This window comes from Mesoplodon mirus, assembly GCF_964341445.2.
Source record: "Mesoplodon mirus genome assembly, chromosome: 3".
In the NCBI taxonomy this organism is placed as follows: domain Eukaryota; kingdom Metazoa; phylum Chordata; class Mammalia; order Artiodactyla; family Ziphiidae; genus Mesoplodon; species Mesoplodon mirus.
Window position 1 is genome coordinate 131,017,592 of NC_138978.1, and position 23,076 is coordinate 131,040,667.

At 35.1% G+C, this 23,076-nt stretch overlaps 1 protein-coding gene across 1 annotated transcript in view; it reads right to left on the bottom strand.

The window, feature by feature from the left end:
* The window catches only part of CATSPERE (catsper channel auxiliary subunit epsilon), a gene marked incomplete at its 3' end in the record, with an annotated part of 244,905 nt that overhangs the window by 162,798 nt on the left and 59,031 nt on the right, over positions 1 to 23,076 (bottom strand). Inside the window, exons 6-7 of the mRNA XM_082615756.1 lie at positions 19,195 to 19,219; positions 7,969 to 8,046 (exon numbers count right to left, since the gene is read on the bottom strand). Coding sequence (XP_082471882.1) covers positions 7,969 to 8,046; positions 19,195 to 19,219 — 103 coding nt within the window. The remainder of the gene's footprint in view (positions 1 to 7,968; positions 8,047 to 19,194; positions 19,220 to 23,076) is intronic.

The following is a 23,076-nucleotide window of genomic DNA, read 5'->3' on the forward strand; positions in this document are numbered from 1 at the left end:
ATTCTATATTCTTGCCTCCTTTATCAAAGATAAGGTGACCATATGTGCATGGGTTTATCTCTGGGCTTTCTATTCTGTTCCATTGATCTATATTTCTCTTTTTGTGCCAGTACCATACTGTCTTGATTACTGTAGCTTTGTAGTATAGTCTAAAGTCAGGGAGCCTGATTCCTCCAGCTCCATTTTTATTTCTTAATATTGCTTTGGCTACTGAGGGTCTTTTTTGTTTCCATACAAATTGTGAAATTTTTTGTTCTAGTTCTTGAAAAATGCCATAGGTAATTTGATGGGTGTTGCAATGAATCTATATTGTTTTGGGTAGTATAGTCATTTTCACAATGTTGATTCTTCCAATCCAAGAACATGGTATATCTCTCCATCTGTTTGTATCATATTTAATTTCTTTCACCAATGCCTTATGTATCATATTTAATTTCTTTCATTAGTGTCTTATAATTTTCTGCATACAGGTCTTTTGTTTCCTTAGGTAGGTGTCCTCCTAGGTATATTATTCTTTTTGTTGCAATGGTAAATGGGAGTGTTTCCTTAATTTCTGTTTCAGATTTTCATCATTAGTGTACAGGAATGCAAGAGATTTCTGTGCATTAATTTTTTTATCCTCCTACTTTACCAAATTCATTGATTAGCTCTAGAGTTGTCTGGTAGCATCTTTAGGATTCTCTATGTATAGTATCATGTCATCTGCAAACACTGACAGTTTTACTCCTTTTCTGATTTGGATTTCTTTTATTTCTTTTTATTCTCTGATTTCTGTGGCTAAAACTTCCAAAACTATGTTGAATAATAATGGTGAGAGTGGGCAACCTTGTCTTCTTCCTGATCTTAGTGGAAATGGTTTCAATTTTTCACCATTGAGAATGATGTTGGCTGCGGGTTTGTCATATATGGCCTTTATTATGTTGAGGTAAGTTCCCTTTATGGCTACTTTTTGGAGAGTTTTTATCATAAATGGGTGTTGAATTTCATCAAAAGCTTTTTCTGCATCTATTGAGATGATCATATGGTTTTTCTCCTTCAGTTTGTTAATATGGTTTATCACATTGATTGTTTTGTGTATATTGAAGAATCCTTGCATTCTTGGGATAAAACCCATTTGATCATGGTGTATGATCCTTTTAATGTGCTGTTGGATTCTGTTTGCTAGTATTTTGTTGAGGATTTTGCATCTGTGTTCATCAGTGATATTGCCCTGTAGTTTTCTTTGTTGTGACATCTTTGTCTGGTTTTAGTATCAGGGTGATGGTGGCCTCATAGAATGAGTTTGGGAGTGTTCCTCCCTCTGCTATATTTTGGAAGAGTTTGAGAAGGATAGGTGTTAGCTCTTCTCTAAATGTTTGATAGAATCCACCTGTGAATACATCTGGTCCTGGGCTTTTGTTTTTTGGAATATTTTTAATCACAGTTCCAATTTCAGTGCTTGTGATTGGTCTGTTTATATTTTCTATTTCTTCCTGGTTCAGTCTCAGAAGGTTATGCTTTTCTAAGAATGTGTCCAGTTCTTCCAGGCTATTCATTTCATTGGCATATAGTTGCTTGTAGTAATCTCTCATGATCGTTTGTATTTCTGCAGTGTAAGTTGTTACTTCTTCTTTTTCATTTCTAATTCTGTTGATTTGAATCTTCTCCCTTCTTTTCTTGATGAGTCTGGCTAATGGTTTATCAAGTTTGTTTGTCTTCTCAAAGAACAAGCTTTTAATTTTATTGATCTTTGCTATCATTTCCTTCATTTCTTTTTCATTTATTTCTGACCTGATCTTTATGATTACTTTCCTTCTGCTAACTTTGGGTTTTTTTTTTGTTGTTCTCTTTCCTCTAAGTGCTTTAGGTGTAAGGTTAGGTTGTTTGTTTGAGATTTCTCTTGTTTCTTGAGATAGGAATATATTACTATAAACTTCCCTCTTAGAACTGCTTTTGCTGCATTCCATAGGTTTTGGGTCATTGTGTTTCATTGCCATTTGTTTCTAGGTATTTTTTGATTTCCTCTTTGATTTCTTCAGTGATCTCTTGGTCATTTAATAGCATATTAGTTAGCCTCCACGTGTTTTTATTTATTACAGTTTTTTTTTTCCTGTAAGTGATATGTAGTCTCATAGTGTTTTGGTCGAAAAAGATACTTGATACGATTTCAATTTTCCTGAAGTTACCAAGGCTTGATTTGTGACCCAAGATATGATCTATTGTGGAGAATGTTCCATAAGTACTTCAGAAGAAAGTGTATTCTGTTGTTTTTGGAGGGAATGTCTTATAAATATCAATTAAGTCCATCTTGTTTAATGTGTCATTTAAAGCTTGTGATTCCTTATTTATTTTCATTTTGGTTGATCTGTACATTGGTGAAAGTGGGGTGTTAAAGTCCTCTACTATGATTGCGTTACTGTCGATTTCCCCTTTTATGGCTGTTAGCATTTGCTTTATGTGTTGAGGTGCTCCTATTTTGGAGCACCTCAATGCTCCAGGAATTGTTATATCTTCTTCTTGGACTGACCCCTTGATCATTATCTAGTGTCCTTCTTTGTCTCTTGTAATAGACTTTATTTTAAAGTCTATTTTGTCTGATATGAGTGTTGCTACTCCAGCTTTCTTTTGATTTCCATTTGCATGGAATATCTTTTTCCATCCCCTCACATTCAGTCTGTATGTGTCCCTAGGTCTGAAGTGGGTCTCTTGTAGACAGCATATATATGGGTCTTGTTTTTTTATCCATTTAGCCAGTCTATGTCTTTTTGTTGGAGCATTTAATCCATTTATATTTAAGGTAGTTATCAATATGTGTGTTCCTTTTACCATTTTCTTAACTGTTTTGGTTTGTTATTGTAGATCTTTTACTTCTCTTCTGTTTCCTGCCTAAGGAAGTTCCTTTAGCATTTGTTGTAAAGCTGGTTTCGTGGTGTTGAATTCTCTTAGCTTTTGCTTGTCTGTAAAGGTTTTAATTTCTCCATCGAATATGAATGAGATCCTTGCTGGGTAGAGTAATCTTGGTTGAAGGGTTTCCCAGGTTTCCCTTTCATCACTTTAAATATGTCCTGCCACTCCCTTCTGGCTTGCAGAGTTTCTGCTGAAAGATCAGCTGTTAACTTTATGGGGATTACCTTGTATGTTATTTGTTGCCTTTCCTTTGCTGCTTTTAATACTTTTTCTTTTTATTTAATTTTTGATAGTTTGATTAATATGTGTCTTGGCATGTTTCTCCTTGGATTTATTTTGTATGGGACTCTCTGTGCTTCCTGGACTTGACTATTTCCTTTCCCATGTTAGAGAAGTTTTCAACTATAATCTCTTCTAATATTTGCTCAGACCCTTTCTTGTTCTCTTCTTCTTCTGGGACCCCTATAATTCAAATGTTGTTGTGTTTAATGTTTTCGCAGATGTCTGTGAGACTGTCCTCAATTCTTTTCATTGTTTTTTCTTTTCTGCTCTGTGGTAGTTATTTCCACTATTTTATCTTCCAGGTCACTTATCCGTTCTTCTGCCTCAGCTATTCTGTTATTGATTCCTTCTAGAGAATTTTTAATTACATTTATTGTTGTTGCTCATCATTGTTTGCTCTGTAGTTCTTCTAGGTCTTCGTTAAACGTTTCTTGTGTTTTCTCCATTCTATTTCCATTTTTTCGATCATCTTTACTATCTCTACTCTGAATTATTTTTTCAGGTAGACTGCCTATTTCCTCTCCATTTGTTTGGTCTGGTGGATTTTTACCTTGCTCCTTCATCTGCTGCATATTTCTCTGTCTTCTCATTTTGCTTAACTTACTGTGTTTGGGGTCTTCTTTTCAGAGGCTGTACTTTCGTAGTGCCCTTTGTTTTTGGTGTCTGCCCCCAGTGGGTAAGCTTTGTTCCATGGGTTGTGTAGGCTTCCTGATGGAGGTGACTGGTGCCTGTGTTCTGGTGGAGGAGGCTGGACCTTGTCTTTCTGGTGGGCAGGATCACGTCCAGTGGTGTGTATTGGGGCATCTGTAAACTTATTATGGTTTTAGGCAGCCTCTCTCCTAATGGGTGGGGTTGTGTTCCTGTCTTGCTAGTTGTTTGTAATGGGGTGTCCAGCACTGGAGCTTGCTGGTCATTGAGTGGAGCTGGGTCTTAGCATTGAGATGCAGATGTCTGGGAGAGCTCTCGCTGATTGATATTACATGGTGCTGGGAGGTCTCTGGTGGTCCAGTGTCTTGAACTTGGCTCTTCCACCTCAGAGGCTCAGCCCTGACACCCAGCTGGAGCACCAAGACCCTGTCAGCCACATGGCTTTTAGGAAGTCTGAGGTTTTCTGTCAGTGTTCAGTCAGTGTTCTGTAGGGGTTGTTCCACATGTAGATGTATTTCTGATGTATTTGTGGGGAGGAAGGTGAGCTCCATGTCTTACTCTTCCACCATCGTGAAGGTCCTCAATACCCTTAGTTTTAATGTCAATGAAATACAAAATGGAATTTCTAAAACTAATCTGTTGGAATTATTTCTACATGAGCTTGACTTCAAAACAACATACCCTTCAAGGCATATTTCAAATATATCTGGAGGCTCTAGGAAAAATTCTATTAGTATAAAGATAGAACTGACATGTTCCCTGTTTTTCTCATGAGATTTAAGGGGATGTTGAATTGACTGGAATTATTCCTAATAAAGTCTTTTTAGAATAGAGGCAACAGTTTCATTATGGGGAATCCCTAGAATAAAAAAATCAGATAATGAGGGCCAGTCTAAACTACAAAAGCACTACAGATTACACTTTCTTCTCAAGAGTGCATGGAACATTCTCCAGGATAGATCACATCTTGGGTCACAAATCAAGCCTCAGTAAATTTAAGAAAATGGAAATCATATCAAGCATCTTTTCTGACCACAGCGCTATGAGAATAGAAATCAATTATAGGGGAAAAAACCCCATAAAAACCACAAAGACATGGAGGCTAAACAATACGTTAGTAAATAGCCAAGAGATCAGTGAAGAAATCAAAGAGGAAATCAAAAAATACCTAGGGACAAATGACAATGAAAACACGACAATCTAAAACCTATGGCGGGTTCGTGCCCCGGTCTGGGAGGATCCCATATGCCGCGGAGCGGCTGGGCCCGTGAGCCATGGCCGCTGGGCCGGCGCATCCGGAGCCTGTGCTCCGCAACGGGAGAGGCCACAACAGTGAGAGGCCCGCATACCGCAAAAAGAAAAAAAAATAAAAATAAAAAAAATAAAACCTATGGGATGCAGCAAAAGCAGTTTTAAGAGGAAAGTTTATAGCAGTACAATGCTACGTCAAGAAACAACAAACAGCTCAAGTTAACAACCTAACCTTACACCTAAAGGAACTAGAGAAAGAAGAAAAAACAAAACCCAAAGTTAGTAGAAGGAAAGAAATCATAAAGACCAGAGCAGAAATAAATGAAATAGAAACAAAGGAAACAACTGCAAAGATCAATAAAACTAAAAGCTGGTTCTTTGAGAAGATAAATAAAATTGATAAACCATTAGCCAGACTCATCAAGAAAAAGAGGGAGAGGACTCAAATCAATAAAATTAGAAATGAAAAAGGAGTAGTTACAACAGACACTGAAACAATACAAAGCATCCTAAGAGACTACTACAAGCACCTCTATGCCAATAAAATGGACAACCTGGAAGAAATGGAAAAATTCTTAGAAAGGTATAACCTTCCAAGACTGAACGAGGAAAAAATAGAAAATATGAACAGACCAATTACAAGTAATGAAATTGAAATTGTGATTAAAAATCTTCCAACAAACAAAAGTCCAGGACCAGATGGCTTCACAGATGAATTCTATCAAACATGTAGAGAAGAGCTAACACACATCCTTCTCAAGCTCTTCCAAAAACTTGCAGAGGAAGGAACACTCCCAAACACATTCTATGAGTCCACCATCACCCTGATACTAAAACCAGACAAAGATACTACAAAAAAAGAATTTCATACCAATATCACTGATGAATACAGATGCCAAAATCCTCAACAAAATACTAGTAAACAGAATCCAACAACACATTAAAAGGATCATACACCATGATCAAGTGGGATTTATCCCTGTGATGCAAGGATTCTTCAATATAGACAAATCAATCAATGTGATACACCATATTAACAAATTGAAGAAGAAAATCCATGTGATCATCTCAATAGATACAGAAAAAGCTTTTGACAAAATTCAACACCCATTTATGGTAAAAACTCTCCAGAATGTGGGCATAGAGGGAACCTACCTCAACATAAAAAGAAGTGTATATATATATATATATATATATATATATATATATATATATATATATATACACGCACTCAAATATTCATAGCAGCACTATTTACAATAGCCAAGACATGGAAACAATGTAAGTGTTCATTGATAGATGAATGGATAAGAAGATTTGGTATTTATACACAATGGAATATTAGTCAGCCATAAAAAAGAATGAAATAGGGCCTCCCTGGTGGCGCAAGTGGTTGAGAGTCCGCCTGCCGATGCAGGGGATACGGGTTCGTGCCCCGGTCTGGGAGGATCCCATATGCCGCGGAGCGGCTGGGCCCGTGAGCCATGGCCGCTGGGCCTGCGCGTCCGGAGCCTGTGCTCCGCAACGGGGGAGGCCACAACAGTGAGAGGCCCGCATACCGCAAAAAGGAAAAAAAAAAAAAAAAAAAAAAAAAAAAAAAAAAAAAAAGAATGAAATAATGCCATGTGCACCAACATGGATGGACATAGAGATTATCATACTAAGTGAAGTAAGTCAGACAGAGAAAGAGAAATATCATATGCTATTGCTTATATGTGAAATCTAAAAAAAATGATACACTGAACTTATACACAAAACAGAAATAGACTCACAGATATATAAAACAAACTTAGGGTTACCAAATGGAAAAAAATATATATATATATGTATATATATATATTTTTAATCACTTTGTTGTATACCTGAAACTAACATAACATTGTAAATCAACTATATTTCAATAAAAATTTTAAAAAAGGAAATTTACTTAATGTCTCTGAATTGTACTCATAAGAATGTTTAAAATGGTAGATTTTATATTATGTATATTTTCCCACAATAAAAATGTATAGATTAAAAAGATGAATAAATGCATGAATTGAGAAAAGAAAAAGAGTCTATGTTGTTTGTCATGGAGAAATGTTTTAAGGAAATGACATGATCATGAATAAACATGGAAATTAAAAAGAAAAAAAGTAAAGTATTAGGTATGATTATTTAGCATGAACTAAATAATGTTAAATTGTGCATATTTTCACTTAAAAGATTAGAAATTATGTAACAGTAATACTTAAAGTATTTAATTACTACTAATTTATTTTATTCCCTCTAAAGTTGGTTGCCAAATAAAACAATTAATTGATTCATTGTCATTTTAATTTATCAGTCCATCTCTTGTGAATTTGATTACCATGAGGCATGACAGCATGCTATTAAAAAATCATATCTCGACTCATTAAGACATAAAGAATCCCATAAGACACTAAAACTTCTCATTTTACGTTTCTCTTCTAAAGATTTTGATTGTAACAGAACTTGAATCTTGAAAGAGGTAAATTTGTAACAGATAAAAGAAAGGACTTATTTATTCACTGGGCTGCACTTTTAGGAAAATCATTGGTCTCAAGTGGTAAAGGATTCAGTAAAGGACTAGACAGATTTTTGAAGGATGACTTCAACAAAGATGGTCAAGAAACACCTTTGAAGCATTTTAACGGTCAGCCTCTTTGTGAATAATGAAGTCATAGAAAATACGGAGAATGCTCAGTAAGAATTCCAAGGAAAGAATTGTAATTGTAGAAATTGAGCACAAGTTGAAAATCACTATAATGACTAAGCTAAATTTAATGAATAATTAAAATGTATTTAGTTCTAGGCTGCTTAATATAAATTATTGACAGCCCTTAAAAAAGAAATGTAGCATATTATTTTATCTATGATAATAATAATGTTTCCACCTACTAGGGGAGGTTCGTTTGCATTCCATAGCAATTCACTAGGGTCTGCGTTTTCTGGATCGTATATCCATATAATGATAACCTACGAAATAAAATGTGGTTGCATTTCTTGACACTTTGGATAAATTTTTAGTTGTGGCAAAACATAACCATAAAAATCTTTTTATTTGTTTTTAAAATTTCGAATATCTCAGTTTAAAAAATCAAAAGAAATACGTGTTGTTTTTAACAAGAGAAACAGTCCAAAGAATTAATAACATCCTCTACACTCCTGAGGTAACTAATGTTAAAACTTTGTACGAATGCTTATATGTCTTTTTCTACACCCACAGACACAGCAACCTCCCCAAACACTCATACACTTTTTACAAAAATGAGATTACACTATTCATGTTATTTATCATGTGCTTTTTTCACTTAATACACCATAACCATTTCAATAGATGTAGACCTAATTCTTTTTATTGTTTTCTTCTTGAATAGACAATTTATTTTATTATAAAAATAAATTATATTAAAAATACAGTGAAAATTGTCTCTCCCACCCTGTACTTCATCACTCAGTTCCCACAAGTCTACTACACCCTGCAAGTAACTAATATTGGTAAGCTTTTTTTTTGTATTTCTATAAAATTTTTGTGCATAACCAGTGTTATTTTCTCCTTTATATATAAATACTAGTATGCTAAATGCACTTTTGAACATTATATTCTTCACTTAAAGTTATATCTTAGAGACCTTTAAATATAATTCTCATTAATCTTTCATATTATTTTACATATTATTACAAATTATGGAGGAACCATAATTTAACAAGTAACCTGCTAATAAATATTTGTTTATATCCTTTGCCATTACAATCAAAGTTATAATGAGCAACTCTGAACATATATTATTTTCTACTTTTGAGTATTCCTAAAAGTGGAATTTTTGAGTTAAAGAGTATATGCATTTGTAATTTTTGTAGATACTGCTAAATTGTTCTCCATAGCAGTTGCAACAATATACCTTCTCACCAGTGATGTATGAGATCTCTTCGTTCTTCACAGCCTTCCCAACATGATGTGTTGTCATACATTTGGATATTGTCAGTAGATGGATGAAAAATGGTATGTTGATGCAACTTTAATCTGCATTTCTTTTATCATGAGAAAGTTTGAGCATCTTTCCATATATTCAAGTTCTATTTCTATTTCCCATCTGGTGAACTATTTGTTTATTTCCTTTGCTCATTTTCTATCTGGCTTTTAGTCTTTTATTTATTAATTTGTAGAAGTTTTTATCATAAAGAATGTTCTATATGTTCTATATCTTGATCTGTGTGGTGTTACATAGACATATATATGTACATATGAAAACTTTATTACTTTTATAATTATGTGGCATCCCTCTTTATCTTATTAAATGTTTGCCTTAGATTCTATATTGTCCCTATATATGGCTGCCCTTCTGCCTCCCACCCTCCCTCCCTCCCTTCCTCCCTTTTATATTCCCTTTTGAGTTAACAACTAGTATTTACTTTTTGCTATTTTTCTCCATGCTATGCATTTGCAGAGATATACACAAATACATGCGTACATATATTTTTTAAAAGAGGCATCTTAAGACGTTCTTTTTTTAAACAAAATTGGATCACATTATACACACTTCCCACATTCTCCCTTTTTTTCACTCAAGTATACATCATTGAAATTCCCCAGTCAACTCTTATAATGCCTGAGCAATATTCTATGATGTGTTTATACAGTAATTTACAGATCAATGTCTCTAATAATGGAGATTTACTGTGGCTCCAGTTTTGTTTTGTTTTGTTTTGCTTTACCACTATTACAATGCTGCAAAATATAGATCCTTTTCCATACAGCCGTATATACTAGAGGTTTTATTTCTGTGGAGTAGATTCCCAGGAGTGGGATTATTGATCCAAATGGTATATATATTTTTAATTTTAATAGATGTTTCCATATTGCTCTCCAAAAATGTGAATAAGGCTCTAACTCCTCACACTTTCCACCAGCAAAGTTTGAGTGTACCTTTTGCCCAGATCCCCTCTAGCAATAGTTATTTTCCCTTGTTCAAGTTTTACTAGTGTGATGAGTGTGACATTTCATTGTTAATTTGAATTTTCTTGAGATGAAGTGAAGTTCAGCATTTTTTCATGTTTGTTAGATTTGCTTCTGTGTGCATAGCTTCTTTACATTCTTCTATTTGCACTTACCATATTCTTATCATTTGTAAGAGCTCTTTGTTTTGTTTGGACTTTAGGTATACAGACACATTATTAGAATAATCACAATCCTCAGTCCATGACACACTATCGTTATTGGCATGACCCTCTTTTATGCAATTATTTAAATTGTAAATTAGTAAAATGTAAGCCAGGAACCACCATCCAACTCGAGACATAGAACCTTACAAATATCTTTCATTTACTTATATATTCCTCCCTTTTTGGGTCTCCTGTTTCTGCCCAGAGGTACTCACTTTCCTGATAGTTTTTTGAACTTGATCAGCCCACACATAACCCCCTAGGGCCTGCTTTTTTTTTTTTTCAAGATTATGTAACTAGGATTTATTCATGTTACTGCTCATAACTGAGCTCATTCATTTTCATTACTATTTAAAATTCCATTATGTGAAAATACCACAATTTTTCCATTTTTATGTTAATGGGCATTTGGATTCCTTCTGTTTGGGATGGATGAATTTTATGAGCAATTCTACTATGAGCATTTTTGTTTCTGTTTTTGTTTTATTGGAGTATAGTTGCTTTACACTGCTGTGTCAGTTTCTGCTGTAGAGCAAAGTGAATCAGCCATACATACATTACATACATACATACATACATACATACATACATACATACATACATATATATATATATATATATATATATATATATATATACATACATACATACATACATACACCCTCTTTTTTGGACTTCCTTCCCATTTAGGTCATCACAGAGCACCAAGTAGAGTTCCCTGTGCTATACAGTAGGTTCTCATTAGTTATCTATTTTATACATAGTAGTGTATATATGTCAATCCCAAACTCCCAATTCATCCCACCGCCCAGAATTTTTGAAAATGTCTCTTGAGGCATGAGTGCAAGAGTTTTTCTTGAGTATATACTTAGGAGTAGATTTGCTAAGTATATACTTAGAGTATATACTTATACTCTTGAGTATCAGTTGTCGAGTATGTGTAAGAAAACATAGAATCATTTTTCAAAATTTACATCCCTCCATCTCTTTTCAACACTAGGGATATTAGCTGTATACTGTCATCTATGTTGTAAATTTTTTTCATAACAACTTGTTGTCTAAGTTGACTTTGTTTATGGAACTTTTGTGGTAAAGTTTTTAATTTTCACATTTTCAGTTATGACTATTTTTTATTCATAGATTCTCGTTTCCAATCTTGAATAAGATTTCCCTTGATTCCATATAGTACAGCTTCAAGATTCTCCAGCCAACTGTCCAGGGTTTTCAGTTTTACATTTTTCTTATATGCCAAGGGAATATTTTTGTGTGTGTGTGTGGTGTAAGCAAGGATTCTACTTTTGTGTTCTTCCAAGAGACAGCTTATTTTACTATATTATTCCATATAAATTTTAAGATATTTTCTTAATCAATAATTGGACTCTGGTGTCCACTTAGAAACTTAAAAAAAACAGATCTTTTTAAAGCTATTCGACAAAATTTGAGTGTGGTTCTTGATACAGGTTCTGTGTCTTCTTATATTTATTCTTAAGTATTTTATAGTCTGTATTGCTATCATGAATTTATAATATTGTACACTTCTTTTTCTTAATTTATTACTTACACTATTATGTTCAACACAATATTAAATAATAATGGTGATTGTGAGCACATCTGTCCAGTTCCTGATTTTAATTGAATTAGAAATATCTCATAATTTATAACAATTATTGTTAGTTATTTGGGAAGTAAATTTTTTTTATTAGAATTAAGTAGTTTCCTTCTAAACTTGTTTTGCTTAGTGTTTTTATTAGAAATGGTTGTTGAATATTTAATTTTTTTTACATCTTTACTGGACTATAATTGCTTTACAATGTTGTTACTTTGCACTGTATAACAAAGTAAATCAGCTATATGTATACATATATCCCCATATCCCCTCCCTCTTGAGCCTCCCTCCCACCCTCCCTATCCCACCCCTCTAGGTGGTCACAAAGCATGGAGTTGATTTCCCTGTGCTATGCAGCTGCTTCCCATTAGCTATCTATTTTACATTTGGTAGTGTATATATGTCCATGCTACTCACTTCGTCTCAGCTTCCCCAACACCCCCTCCCCCTGTCATCAAGTCCATTCTCTACATCTGCATCTTAATCCCTGTTCTGCCCCTAGGTTCATCAGAACCGTTATTTTTTCTTTTACATTCCATATATATGTGTTAGCATATGGTATTTGTTTTTCTCTTTCCGAGTTACTTCACTCTGGATGACAGGCTCTAGGTCCATCTACCTCACTACAAATAACTCAGCTTCATTTCTTTTTATGGCTGAGTAATACTCCATTGCATATATATGCCACATCTTCTTTATCCATTCATCTGTCAATGGACATTTAGGTTGCTTCCATGTCCTGGCTATTGTAAATAGTGTGGCATTGAACATTATGGTACACGTCTCTTTTTGAATGATGGTTTTCTCAGGATATACGCCCAGTAGTGGGATTGCTGGGTAATATGGTAGTTCTATTTTTACATTTTTAAGGAACCTTCATACTGCTCTCCATAGTGGCTGTATCAATTTACATTCCCACCAACAGTGCAAGAGGGTTCCCTTTTCTCCACACCCTCTCCAGCAATTTTTGTTTGTAGATTTTTTGATGATAGTCATTCTGACCCATGTGACGTGATACCTCATTGTGGTTTTGACTTGCATTTCTCTAATGATTAGTGATGTTGAGCATCCTTTCATGTGTTTGTTGACAATCTGTATATCTTCTTTGGAGAAATGTCTATTTAGGGCTTCCGCCCATTTTTGGATTGGGTTGTTTGTTTATTTGATATTGAGCTGCTTGTATATTTGGAGATTAATTCTTTTGTCACTTGTTTCATTTGAAAATATTTTCTCCCATTCTGAGGGTTGTCTTTTTGTCTTGTTTATGGCTTCCTTTGCTGTGCAAAAGCTTTTAAGTTTCATTAGGTCCCATTTGTTTATTTTTGCTTTTATTTCCATTACTCTAGGAAGTGGTTCAAAAGGATCTTGTTGTGATTTATGTCATAGAGTGCTGCCTATGTTTTCCTCTATGAGTTTTATAGTGTCTGGCCTTACTTTTATGTCTTTAATCCATTTTGAGTTTATTTTTGTGTATTGTGTTAGGAAGTGTTCTAATTTCATTCTTTTACATGTAACTGACCAGTTTTCGCAGCTCCACTTACTGAAGAGGTTTTCTTTTCTCCATTGTATATTCTTGCCTCCTTTAACAAAGATAAAGTGACCATATGTGCGTGGGTTTATCTCTGGGTTTCTATCCTGTTCCATTGATCTATATTTCTGTTTTTGTGCCAGTACTATACTGTCTTGATTACTGTAGCTTTGTACTATAGTCTGAAGTCAGGGAGCCTGATTCTTCCAGCTCCATTTTCTTTCTCAAAATTGCTTTGGCTGTTTGGGGTCTTTTGTGTTTCCATACAAATTGTGAAATTTTTTGTTCTTGTTCTGTGAAAAATGCCGTTGGTAGTTTGATAGGGATTGCATTGACTCTGTAGATTGCTTTGGGTAGTACAGTCATTTTCACAGTGTTTATTCTTCCAATTCAAGAACATGGAATATCTCTCCATCTATTTGTATCATCTTTGATTTCTTTCATCAGTGTCTTATAATTTTCTGCATACAGGTCTTTTGTCTCCTTAGGTAGGTTTATTCCTAGGCATTTTATTCTTTTTGTTGCAATGGTAACTGGGATTGTTTCCTTAATTTCTCTTTCAGATTTTTCGTTGTTAGTGTAAAGGAATGCAAGAGATTTTACATTAATTTTGAGATACATTAATTTTGTATCCTGCTACTTTATCAGATTCCTTGATTAGCTCTAAGTTTTCTGGTTGCATTTTTAGGATTTTCTATGTATACTATCATGTCATCTGCATACAGTGACAGTTTTACTTCTTCTTTTATGATTTGGATTCCTTTTATTTCTTGTTATTCTCTGACTGCTGTGACTAGAATTTCCAAAACTATGTTGAATAATAGTGGTGAGAGTGGGCAACCTTGTATTTTTCCTGATCTTAGAGGAAATGCTTTCAGTTTTTTACCATTGGGTATGATGCTTGCTGTGGGTTTGTCATATATGGCCTTTATTATGTTGAGGTAGGTTCCCTCTATGCCCACTTTTGGGAGAGTTTTTATCATAAATGCATGTTGAATTTTGTTGAAAGCTTTTTCTGTATCTATTGAGATTAACATTTGGTTTTTTTCCTTCAATTTGTTAATATGGTGCATCACATTGATTGACTTGCCTATATAGGAGAATCCTTGCATTCCTGGGATAAACCTCACTTGATCATGGTGTATGATCCTCTTAATGTACTGCTGGATTCTGTTTTCTGGTATTTTGTTGAGGATTTTTTCATCTATGTTCACCAGTGATATTAGCCTGTAGTTTTCTTTCTTCATGACATCTTTGTCTGGTGTTGGTATCAGGGTGATGGTGGCCTTGTAGAACGAGTTTGGGAATATTCTTCCCTCCACTATATTTTGGAAGAGTTTGAGAAGGAAAGGTGTTAGCTCTTCTCTAAATGTTTGCTAGAATTCACCTGTGAAGCCATCTGGTCCTGGGCTTTTCTTTGTTGGAAGATTTTTAAGCACAGTTTCAGTTTCAGTGCTAGTGATTCGTATGTTCATATTTTCTATTTCTTCCTGGTTCAGTCTTGGAAGGTTGTAGTTTTCTAAGCATTTGTCCATTTCTTCCATGTTGTCCATTTTATTGGCATAGAGTTGCTTGTAGTAGTGTCTCATGATCCTTTGTATTTCTGCAGTGTCAGTTGTTACTTCTCCTTGTTCATTTCTAATTCTGTTGATTTGAATCTTCTCCCTTTTTCTTGATGAGTCTGGCTAATGGTTTATCAATTTTGATTATCTTCTCAAAGAACCAACTTTTAGTTTTATTGATCTTTGCTATTATTTCTTCATCTCTTTTTCATTTATTTTTTATCTGATCTTTATGATTTCTTTTCTTCTGCTAACTTTGGGTTTATTGTTGTTGTTTTTCTTCTTTCTCTAATTGCTTTATGTGTAAGGTTAGGTTGTTTATTTGAGATTTCTCGTTTCTTGAGATAGGATTGCATCGTAATAAACTTACCTCTTAGAACTGCGTTTGCTGCATCCCATAGATTTTGGGTCATCGTGTTTTCAGTGTCATTTGTTTCTAGGTATTTTTTTATTTCCTCTTTGATTTCCTCAGTGATCTCTTGGTTATTTACTAGCACATTGTTTAGCCTCTATGTGTTTGTATTTTTTACAGTTTTTTTCTGTAATTGATATCTAGTCTCATAGCCTTGTGGTCAGAAAAGATACTTGATATGATTGCAATTTTCTTTAATTTACCAAGGCGTGATTTGTGACCCAAGATATGATCTATCCTGGAGAACGTTCCACATGCACTTGAGGAGTGTATTCTGTTGTTTTTGGATGGAATGTCGTATAAATATCAATTAAGCCCATCTGGTCTAATGTGCCATTTAAAGCTTGTGTTTCCTTATTTATTTTCTGTATGGACGATCTGTCCATTGGTGTAAGTGGTGTGCTAAAGTCCCCTACTATTGTTGTGGTACTGTCAATTTCCCCTTTTATGGCTGTTAGCATTTGCCTTATGCATTGTGGTGCTCCTTTGTTGGGTGCATAAATATTTACAATTGGTGTATCTTCCTTTTGGACTGATCCTTTGATCATTATGTAGTTTCCTTCATTGTCTATTGTAATAGTCTTTATTTTAAAGTCTATTTTGTCTGATATGAGTTTTGCTACTCCAGCTTTCTTTTGATTTCCATTTGCATGCAATATCTTTTTCCATCCCCTCACTTTCAGTCTGTATGTGTCCCTAGGTCTGAAGTGGATCTCTTGTAGACAGCATATATATGGGTCTTGTTTTTTTATCCATTTAGCCAGTCAATGTCTCTTGGTGGGAGCATTTAATCCAGTTACATTTAAGGCAGTTATCGATATGTATGTTCCTATTAGTATTTTTTAAATTGTTTTGGGTTTGTTTTTGTAGGACTGTTTCTTCTTGTGTTTCCTGCCTAGAGAAGTTTCTTTAGCATTTGTTGTAAAGCTGGTTTGGTGGTGAATTGTCTTAACTTTTGCTTGTTTGTAAAGCTTTTGATTTCTCCATTGAATCTGAATGAGATCCTTGCTGGCTAGAGTAATCGTGGTTTCAGGTTTTTCTCTTTGATCATTTTAAATATGTCTTGCCACTCCCTTCTGGCTTGCAGAGTTTCTGCTGAAAGATCAGCTGTTAACCTTATGGGGATTTCCTTGTATGTTATTTGTTGGTTTTCCATTGCTGCTTTTTAATATTTTTCTTTGTATTTAATTTTTGATCATTTGATTAATAGGTGTCTTGGTTTGTTTCTCCTTAGATTTATCCTGTATGGGACTCTGTTCACTTCCTGGACTTGAATGACTATTTCCTTTCCCATGTTAGGGAAGTTTTCAACTATAATCTCTTCAAATATTGTCTCAGTCCCTTTCTTTTTCTCTTCTTCTTCTGGGACCCCTATAATTTGAATGTTGGTGTGTTTAGTGTTGTCCCAGAGGCCTCTGAGATTCTGTTCAATTCTTTTCATTGTTTTTTCTTTATTCTGCTCCTCAGTAGTCATTTCCACCATTTTGTCTTCCATCTCACTTATCCATTCTTTTCCCTCAGTTATTCTGGTATGGATTCCTTGTACAGTATTTTTAATTTCATTATTGTGTTTTTCATCATTGTTTGCTCTGTAGTTCTTCTAGGTCCTTGTTAAACATTTCTTGTATTTTCTCCATTCTATTTCTGAGATTTTGGATCATCTTTCCTATCATTACTCTGAATTCTTTTTCAGGTAGACTGCCTATTTCCTCTTCATTCGTTTGGTCTGGTGGGTTTTTACCTTGATCCTTCATCTGCTGCATATTTCTCTGTCTTCTCATTTTGTTTATCTTACTGTGTTTGGGGTCTCCTTTTTGCATGCTGCTTGTTCATAGTTCATCGATGCTTTTCCATCTTTTCATTTTTATGTTCTACATTCTGCATGACCCCCATTCCAAATCACTAATTCTGCAATTTTGTCAACTGTATGTAGTCTTCTATTTAACCTGAATTTTTGTTTTTAGATGCCTATTTTTTCATCTTAAGACATTTATAAAGGATACTTTTCAATGTTGTACAATTATGCAAAATCCTCATTCTTGTTTTCTTTGTATTTATCCCTTCTTTTATCTTTGTGACCATTTAAAATATGGATTTAATCATCTTTCAGATGGTTCTCATCTTTAGTTTTGAAAAGTATGAACTTTCTCCATATGTGTGAGAAAGTTTATGTGTGTGTCTATTCCAGGCAGTTTTGTCTATTTTTGTGGTTTATAGCTTTTATTTTGAGATTATTTTCAGAGGGTTTGTTTTCTATGAGAGTCCTATACACCCTTGGTTATGAAATGGATTTTATAATCACCTCTGCCTCCTCCCTATGTGTTTCACTGCTTGTATTTTTGTGTTTACCACTCGGCTCTAGGTTCCCCAACCTCTTGAGAGGTGTTTAACTTGGGCATCCACCTGAAACTCTTTGAAGGTAACTCCTTGTCCATTTACAGCCCCCAAAACGATGTATCATTTATTTGAAATTACTCTAAGACAGTGAGTGAAGCCTTACTAGTTCTCATTTTACAGACCTTTCATAAATCCTAGCTTTGTGTAGGGAGGTTAGTTTCAGCTCCTCCCTCTCCCATAGGTTGGAGGCTTCATTTTCTATTCCCACACACATGTTAAAACATCACCCTTTGTCTACTAGGGCTTATATTCTGTCTAATTACCTTACTTCAGAATTCATTCTTCTCTAACTCTGGATTTTAGTTCTTTAGTTACTTCTGACAACTAGGAAATTCCTTTACTTGCTTTTAAATTCTATACACATGCGTACCAATATTAATGTAAAAGCCTACACTAGTATTATACACACGTATTTTGTAAAGGCATTTCTATATGTTTTGAGCAAGATGGAGGCTATTCTGCATTATTTGGGTCTGTAATAGGTATTCTACTTTTAGAAGTTTCTCTCTATTTTCTGTCTTAAAATACCTTATCCACGGATAATACTCTTTCTTCCTTTTTTTCACTGTTATAGTTATAGACTTACTTAATAAATAATCCTATAATGTCAACTGGGACTGGGATAGGGATACATATGAACACATGAGCTCATTCAGCCCTCTTGATCCAATATAGGAAGTTTATTTTTTCTTATTATTTTTCTGCCTCTTCTTTCCACTAAATCACTATGTTGAGAAAATGGAAATATTTATAGAGCTTAAGTTTCCAAATATTACCACCTTATTTCAATTTTCAAATTTTTGAATATATCTCTCTGTCATACTTCTAATCAGCCTCCAATCCAGATGTCAAAACTTTTGGATCTCAAAACCCCTTCATAGGCTTAAATGTTATTGAGAATCCCACAGAGCTGTTGTTTTATGTGGGTTAGCTCTATCAATATTTATTACCATATAACAAATTAAAATTGAGAATATTTAAAGATATTTATTAATTTATTTTAAAATTTATGATAGACCTATTACATATTAACATTAACTAACATATTTTTATGAAAAAATAATTATTTTCCAAGATAAAAAATAGTAAGAAGATTGGTTGTTTTACATTTTACATTGTAAAATCTCTTTCATATCTGCCTTAATAGAAGAGAGCTGGCTTATCATCTATGCTCCTACATTCAAGCTGTTGGTATACGTTATTTTGGTGGAAGTATATGGGGGGAAATCTATCCTCACACAGATATGTAGCTGGAAAAGCACAGACCTCGTGGACCTTCTAAAAAGGTCTGTGAAGACTAGGGAATCTTAGTCTATAACTTGAGTAACCACTGCTCTAAGCGAATTTTATTGAAAATTAGTTTAGAAAATTCCTCTTCTAGTAAATATGGAAGATAAAATGGAAATAATATAGTAGTAATATATGAGGGATATACAAAAACTTTAAAAAGTTTTACCTGGGTTAAATTGTTAGTGAAATTTCTGTTGGGAAAAAGAGAAATCATATTTTAGTAAACAGCATGTTAAATATTAGTTTGAATATTCTACTTTCAACATACATGTTTATAAATCTTTGAATATTCTCTTTATATTCCATCACAGATACATAAATGATTAAATACTAAATGTTAAAAAAACTCATGTCAATAATTAAATATAATTATTGATCCTCACGTGTTGTCAACAAAAGGCTGAGGGGCATGAATCTATATACTTTCTTAATAATACTGTAAGCTCACATAGCCAAAGTTGCATGATTAATCTTCTTTAAAAATTTGACATGATCAATGCACATTAAAAAGTCTATAGAGTTTAGGGACTTCCCTGATGGTCCAGTGGTTAAGACTCCGTGCTTCCAATGCAGGGGCTGCAGGTTCAACCCCTGGTCAGGGAACTAAAATCCTGCATGCCACATAGCATGGTCCCCCCAAAAAAGAATTCTACAGAGTTTACATGTTTTAATTTATGTCAAAACCAAATTTATCAATTAGCACTGCAAATGCTTCATTTATCAGCCATTCAGTGTAAATTTTCTTAAAGGAGCAACATTCACTTGTATGTTTAGTTATATGTTTTTTAGAAAGTAATTATTGTCACTTTAAAGATATCTGTATTTTTAAAATCATATAATCTCTAAAAGTCAATGACTCAGGACTGTGTTTTCATTTGTGCATAGTGCTTAGAACATTATTAGGTACAAAAAAAAATGAAGATGTTTGGGGAATCAGTAAATGTGCATGCAGTGAGTTGCTGAGACTGCATAACAAAAATAATATTTTTACGTTCAATCTGTTATATGAGAAAGCCACTGAAAATAAGTACTATAAATCCTGACAGGCAAATGTGCCCAAAGTTCAGAAAGTATGAAGTTTATCAAAAAAATCCCCTCCAGTACACAGGCATCTAAAACTAAACCCTACAGCTGAGCATGTGCACAGTACTGGCTTGGGCCACTACTGCTGCCTGCTTTGGTCCCTAGCTACTGGACCTGGAAGCACTGCTGAGGACTATCATAGCCCTTGCAGTCACCCTGGTCACCCTGCAGCATTTGGTAAACACAATGCAATTCTTGATGTTTTGGGCCCCAGTGGACTGAGTTGATGAAACATGCCCCACTGGATCCAGAGCCACCAGTTGCTCCTGCACGTGGTGCCCCACACCACTAGACTTGCAGTCACAGAATGCTCCAGCATGCACAACCACAGGTGAAGGTTTTTTCTTAATGAAGTCAGTCTGTGACAACTGGAAGTGCTGATTACTTCTACAAATGTGCAGACACCTACACAAGCTACAGGGACCATGAAGAATCAGGGAAACATGACACCACTTAAGGAACACAGTAAACTCCAGCAATGACCCCTAAGGAAATGGATACATATACACAAATAGCCTGAAAAAGAATTCAAAATAGGGTTCTAAAGATGCTCAGAGAGCTATGAGAGAACAAAGACAAGCAATTTAATGAAATTAGAAAAACAATACTAGAACAAAATGAGAAGTTCAACAAAGAGGTAGAAAACATAAGGAAGAAACAAATTGTGGCACTGAGGAATACAATGACTGCAGTGAAGAATTTATAAGAAACTTCAACAGCAGACTGGAACAAGCAGAAGAAATAACCAGTGAACCCAAAGACAGATCTTTTGAAATTATCTAGTCAGAAGAGCAAAAAGAATAAAAAGGAATGACAAAAGCCTATGAGATTTATAGGACACCATTAAGAGAAATAATTTATGCATCATTGGAGTCCCATAAGGAAAAGACGGGGAAAAAGAGGCAGAGGCTTATTAAAAATGTGTAATAGCTTAGAGTTTCCCAAACCTGGGGAGAGATTTGACGTCAAAGTTCATGAAGCTAACAGGTCATCCCAAGATTTCAATCTCAAATGATCTTTTCCAAGACCATTAAGATGGAAATGTATAAAACTAAAGACAAAAAAGAAAATTTTAAAAGCAGCAAGAGAAAAAAATTCTCTCAAAAAGGGAAACCCCATAAGGCTAATAGTGGATTTCTAGGAAAAACTTTGCAGGCCAGGGGAGAGTAGGCCAGGGGAGATATATTCAAAGTGCTGCAAGAAAAAAAAAAAAACTCTCAGTCAAGAACACTTTACCCAGGTAATTTGTCCTTCAAAATGAATGCAAGATAAAGATTTTCCCAAACAAACAAAAGCTGAGGAAGTTCATCATCATAAGATCTGTCTCACAAGAAATGCTGAAAAGTTCTTAAAGCCAAAATGAAAGGCCTTTAATTAGTAAAATGAAAACATATGAAAATATCCAACACACTGGTAAAGGCAAGTATATAGTCAGATTCAGAATATGTTAATATTTTAATAAGGTGATGTGTTAACCACTTACCTCTAGCATAAATGTTAAAGGGCAAAATGTATTAAAAACAGTTATGGCAACAATAATTTATTAGTAGAAACAGAATATAAAGAGATGTAAATTGTGACATCAAAAACATAAAATATGGAGGGATAGTAAAAGGGTAGAGGTTTTGTATGCAATAGAAGATAAGTAGTTATTAGCTTGAAATAATCTGTTATAGATTTTGGAGAGGGATCAAGATAACAGAGTAGGAGGATGTGGAGCTCACCTTCCCTCACAAACACATCAAAAATACATCTACGTGTGGAACAAGTCTCACAGAAAACTAACTGAAAACTGGCAGAAGATCTCCTAACAACCAAAACTTCAAGAAAGATCCCCACATAACTGGGTAGGACAGAAAAAAAAAGCACATCAGGTCAGGACCGGCACCCATGGAAGGGATCTGTAAGAAAGAGAAGATCCTCACTGGCTGTCCTAGGGAGCCCACTTACCTGCTGGGAAATCCACTGAGACAGACAGAAGGACTGGAGAAGCCTAGACTCTGCTCTCAAGGAGTGCACACATGCTGGCTTGCTAACAATCAAGGAGGAGAGAGAGACTTGCACTGGTGGCTGCTGCCTTGCTGCACTTCCCAGTCTGAAGGGGCAAACACCCTTGCTCTGCTCTCTGTACACCACTGCCTGGTGCAAACTCTAGCAAAGATTCATTCTACCTATGCAGAGACAGATGGGACACCTTGGGTATGATCTGGGCAGAACTGCAGAGATCACTGTCAGCACACACATGGGAGCAGCAGATCAAACCTGGCAGATGTCAGTGGGCACACTGGGTGATGTCACAAGAATACAGAGTGGACAAGCATTGAATCTTGGGCAGACAGGCCCTGGCAGAGGACTCTAGCTAAGCAGAGACAACTGAAGAACATGGGGTATGACTAGGGGGAGCCTCAGAGCCCATTATCAGCATGTGTACACAGTGGTGGTGAGTCCAGATGTAGCAGACACTGTCAGTGTGCACACAGGGCTGCACCACAAGAACGTGGGGCTAGGCTCTAAATCTCAGGTGGACAGGCCCTGGACAGGAGTATACGGCAAGGAGCCACTCAGAGTGCCCTGGCTCCATCCACTCCACACCACAGCTTAGTGCCAAATCTGGCAGCCCTGCTCCCAGGCAGCAACACAGCCACCTCATTTAGAAAAGTAAAGACAAAAACCACATGATCATCTCAATAGACACAGAGAAAGCATTTGACAAAATTCAGCATCCATTCGAGATAAAAACTCTCACCAAAGTGGGTATATGTGGAACATATCTCAATATAATAAAAGCCATTTATGACAAACCCACAGCCAACATAATGCTCAATGCTGAAAAGCTGAAACCCTTCCCACTAAAATCTGCAACAGGACAAGGATCCCCACACTCACCATTTCTCTTCAATATAGTATTGGATGTCCTACCCACAGCAATCAAACAAGAGACATAAATAAAAGATATCCAAGTTGG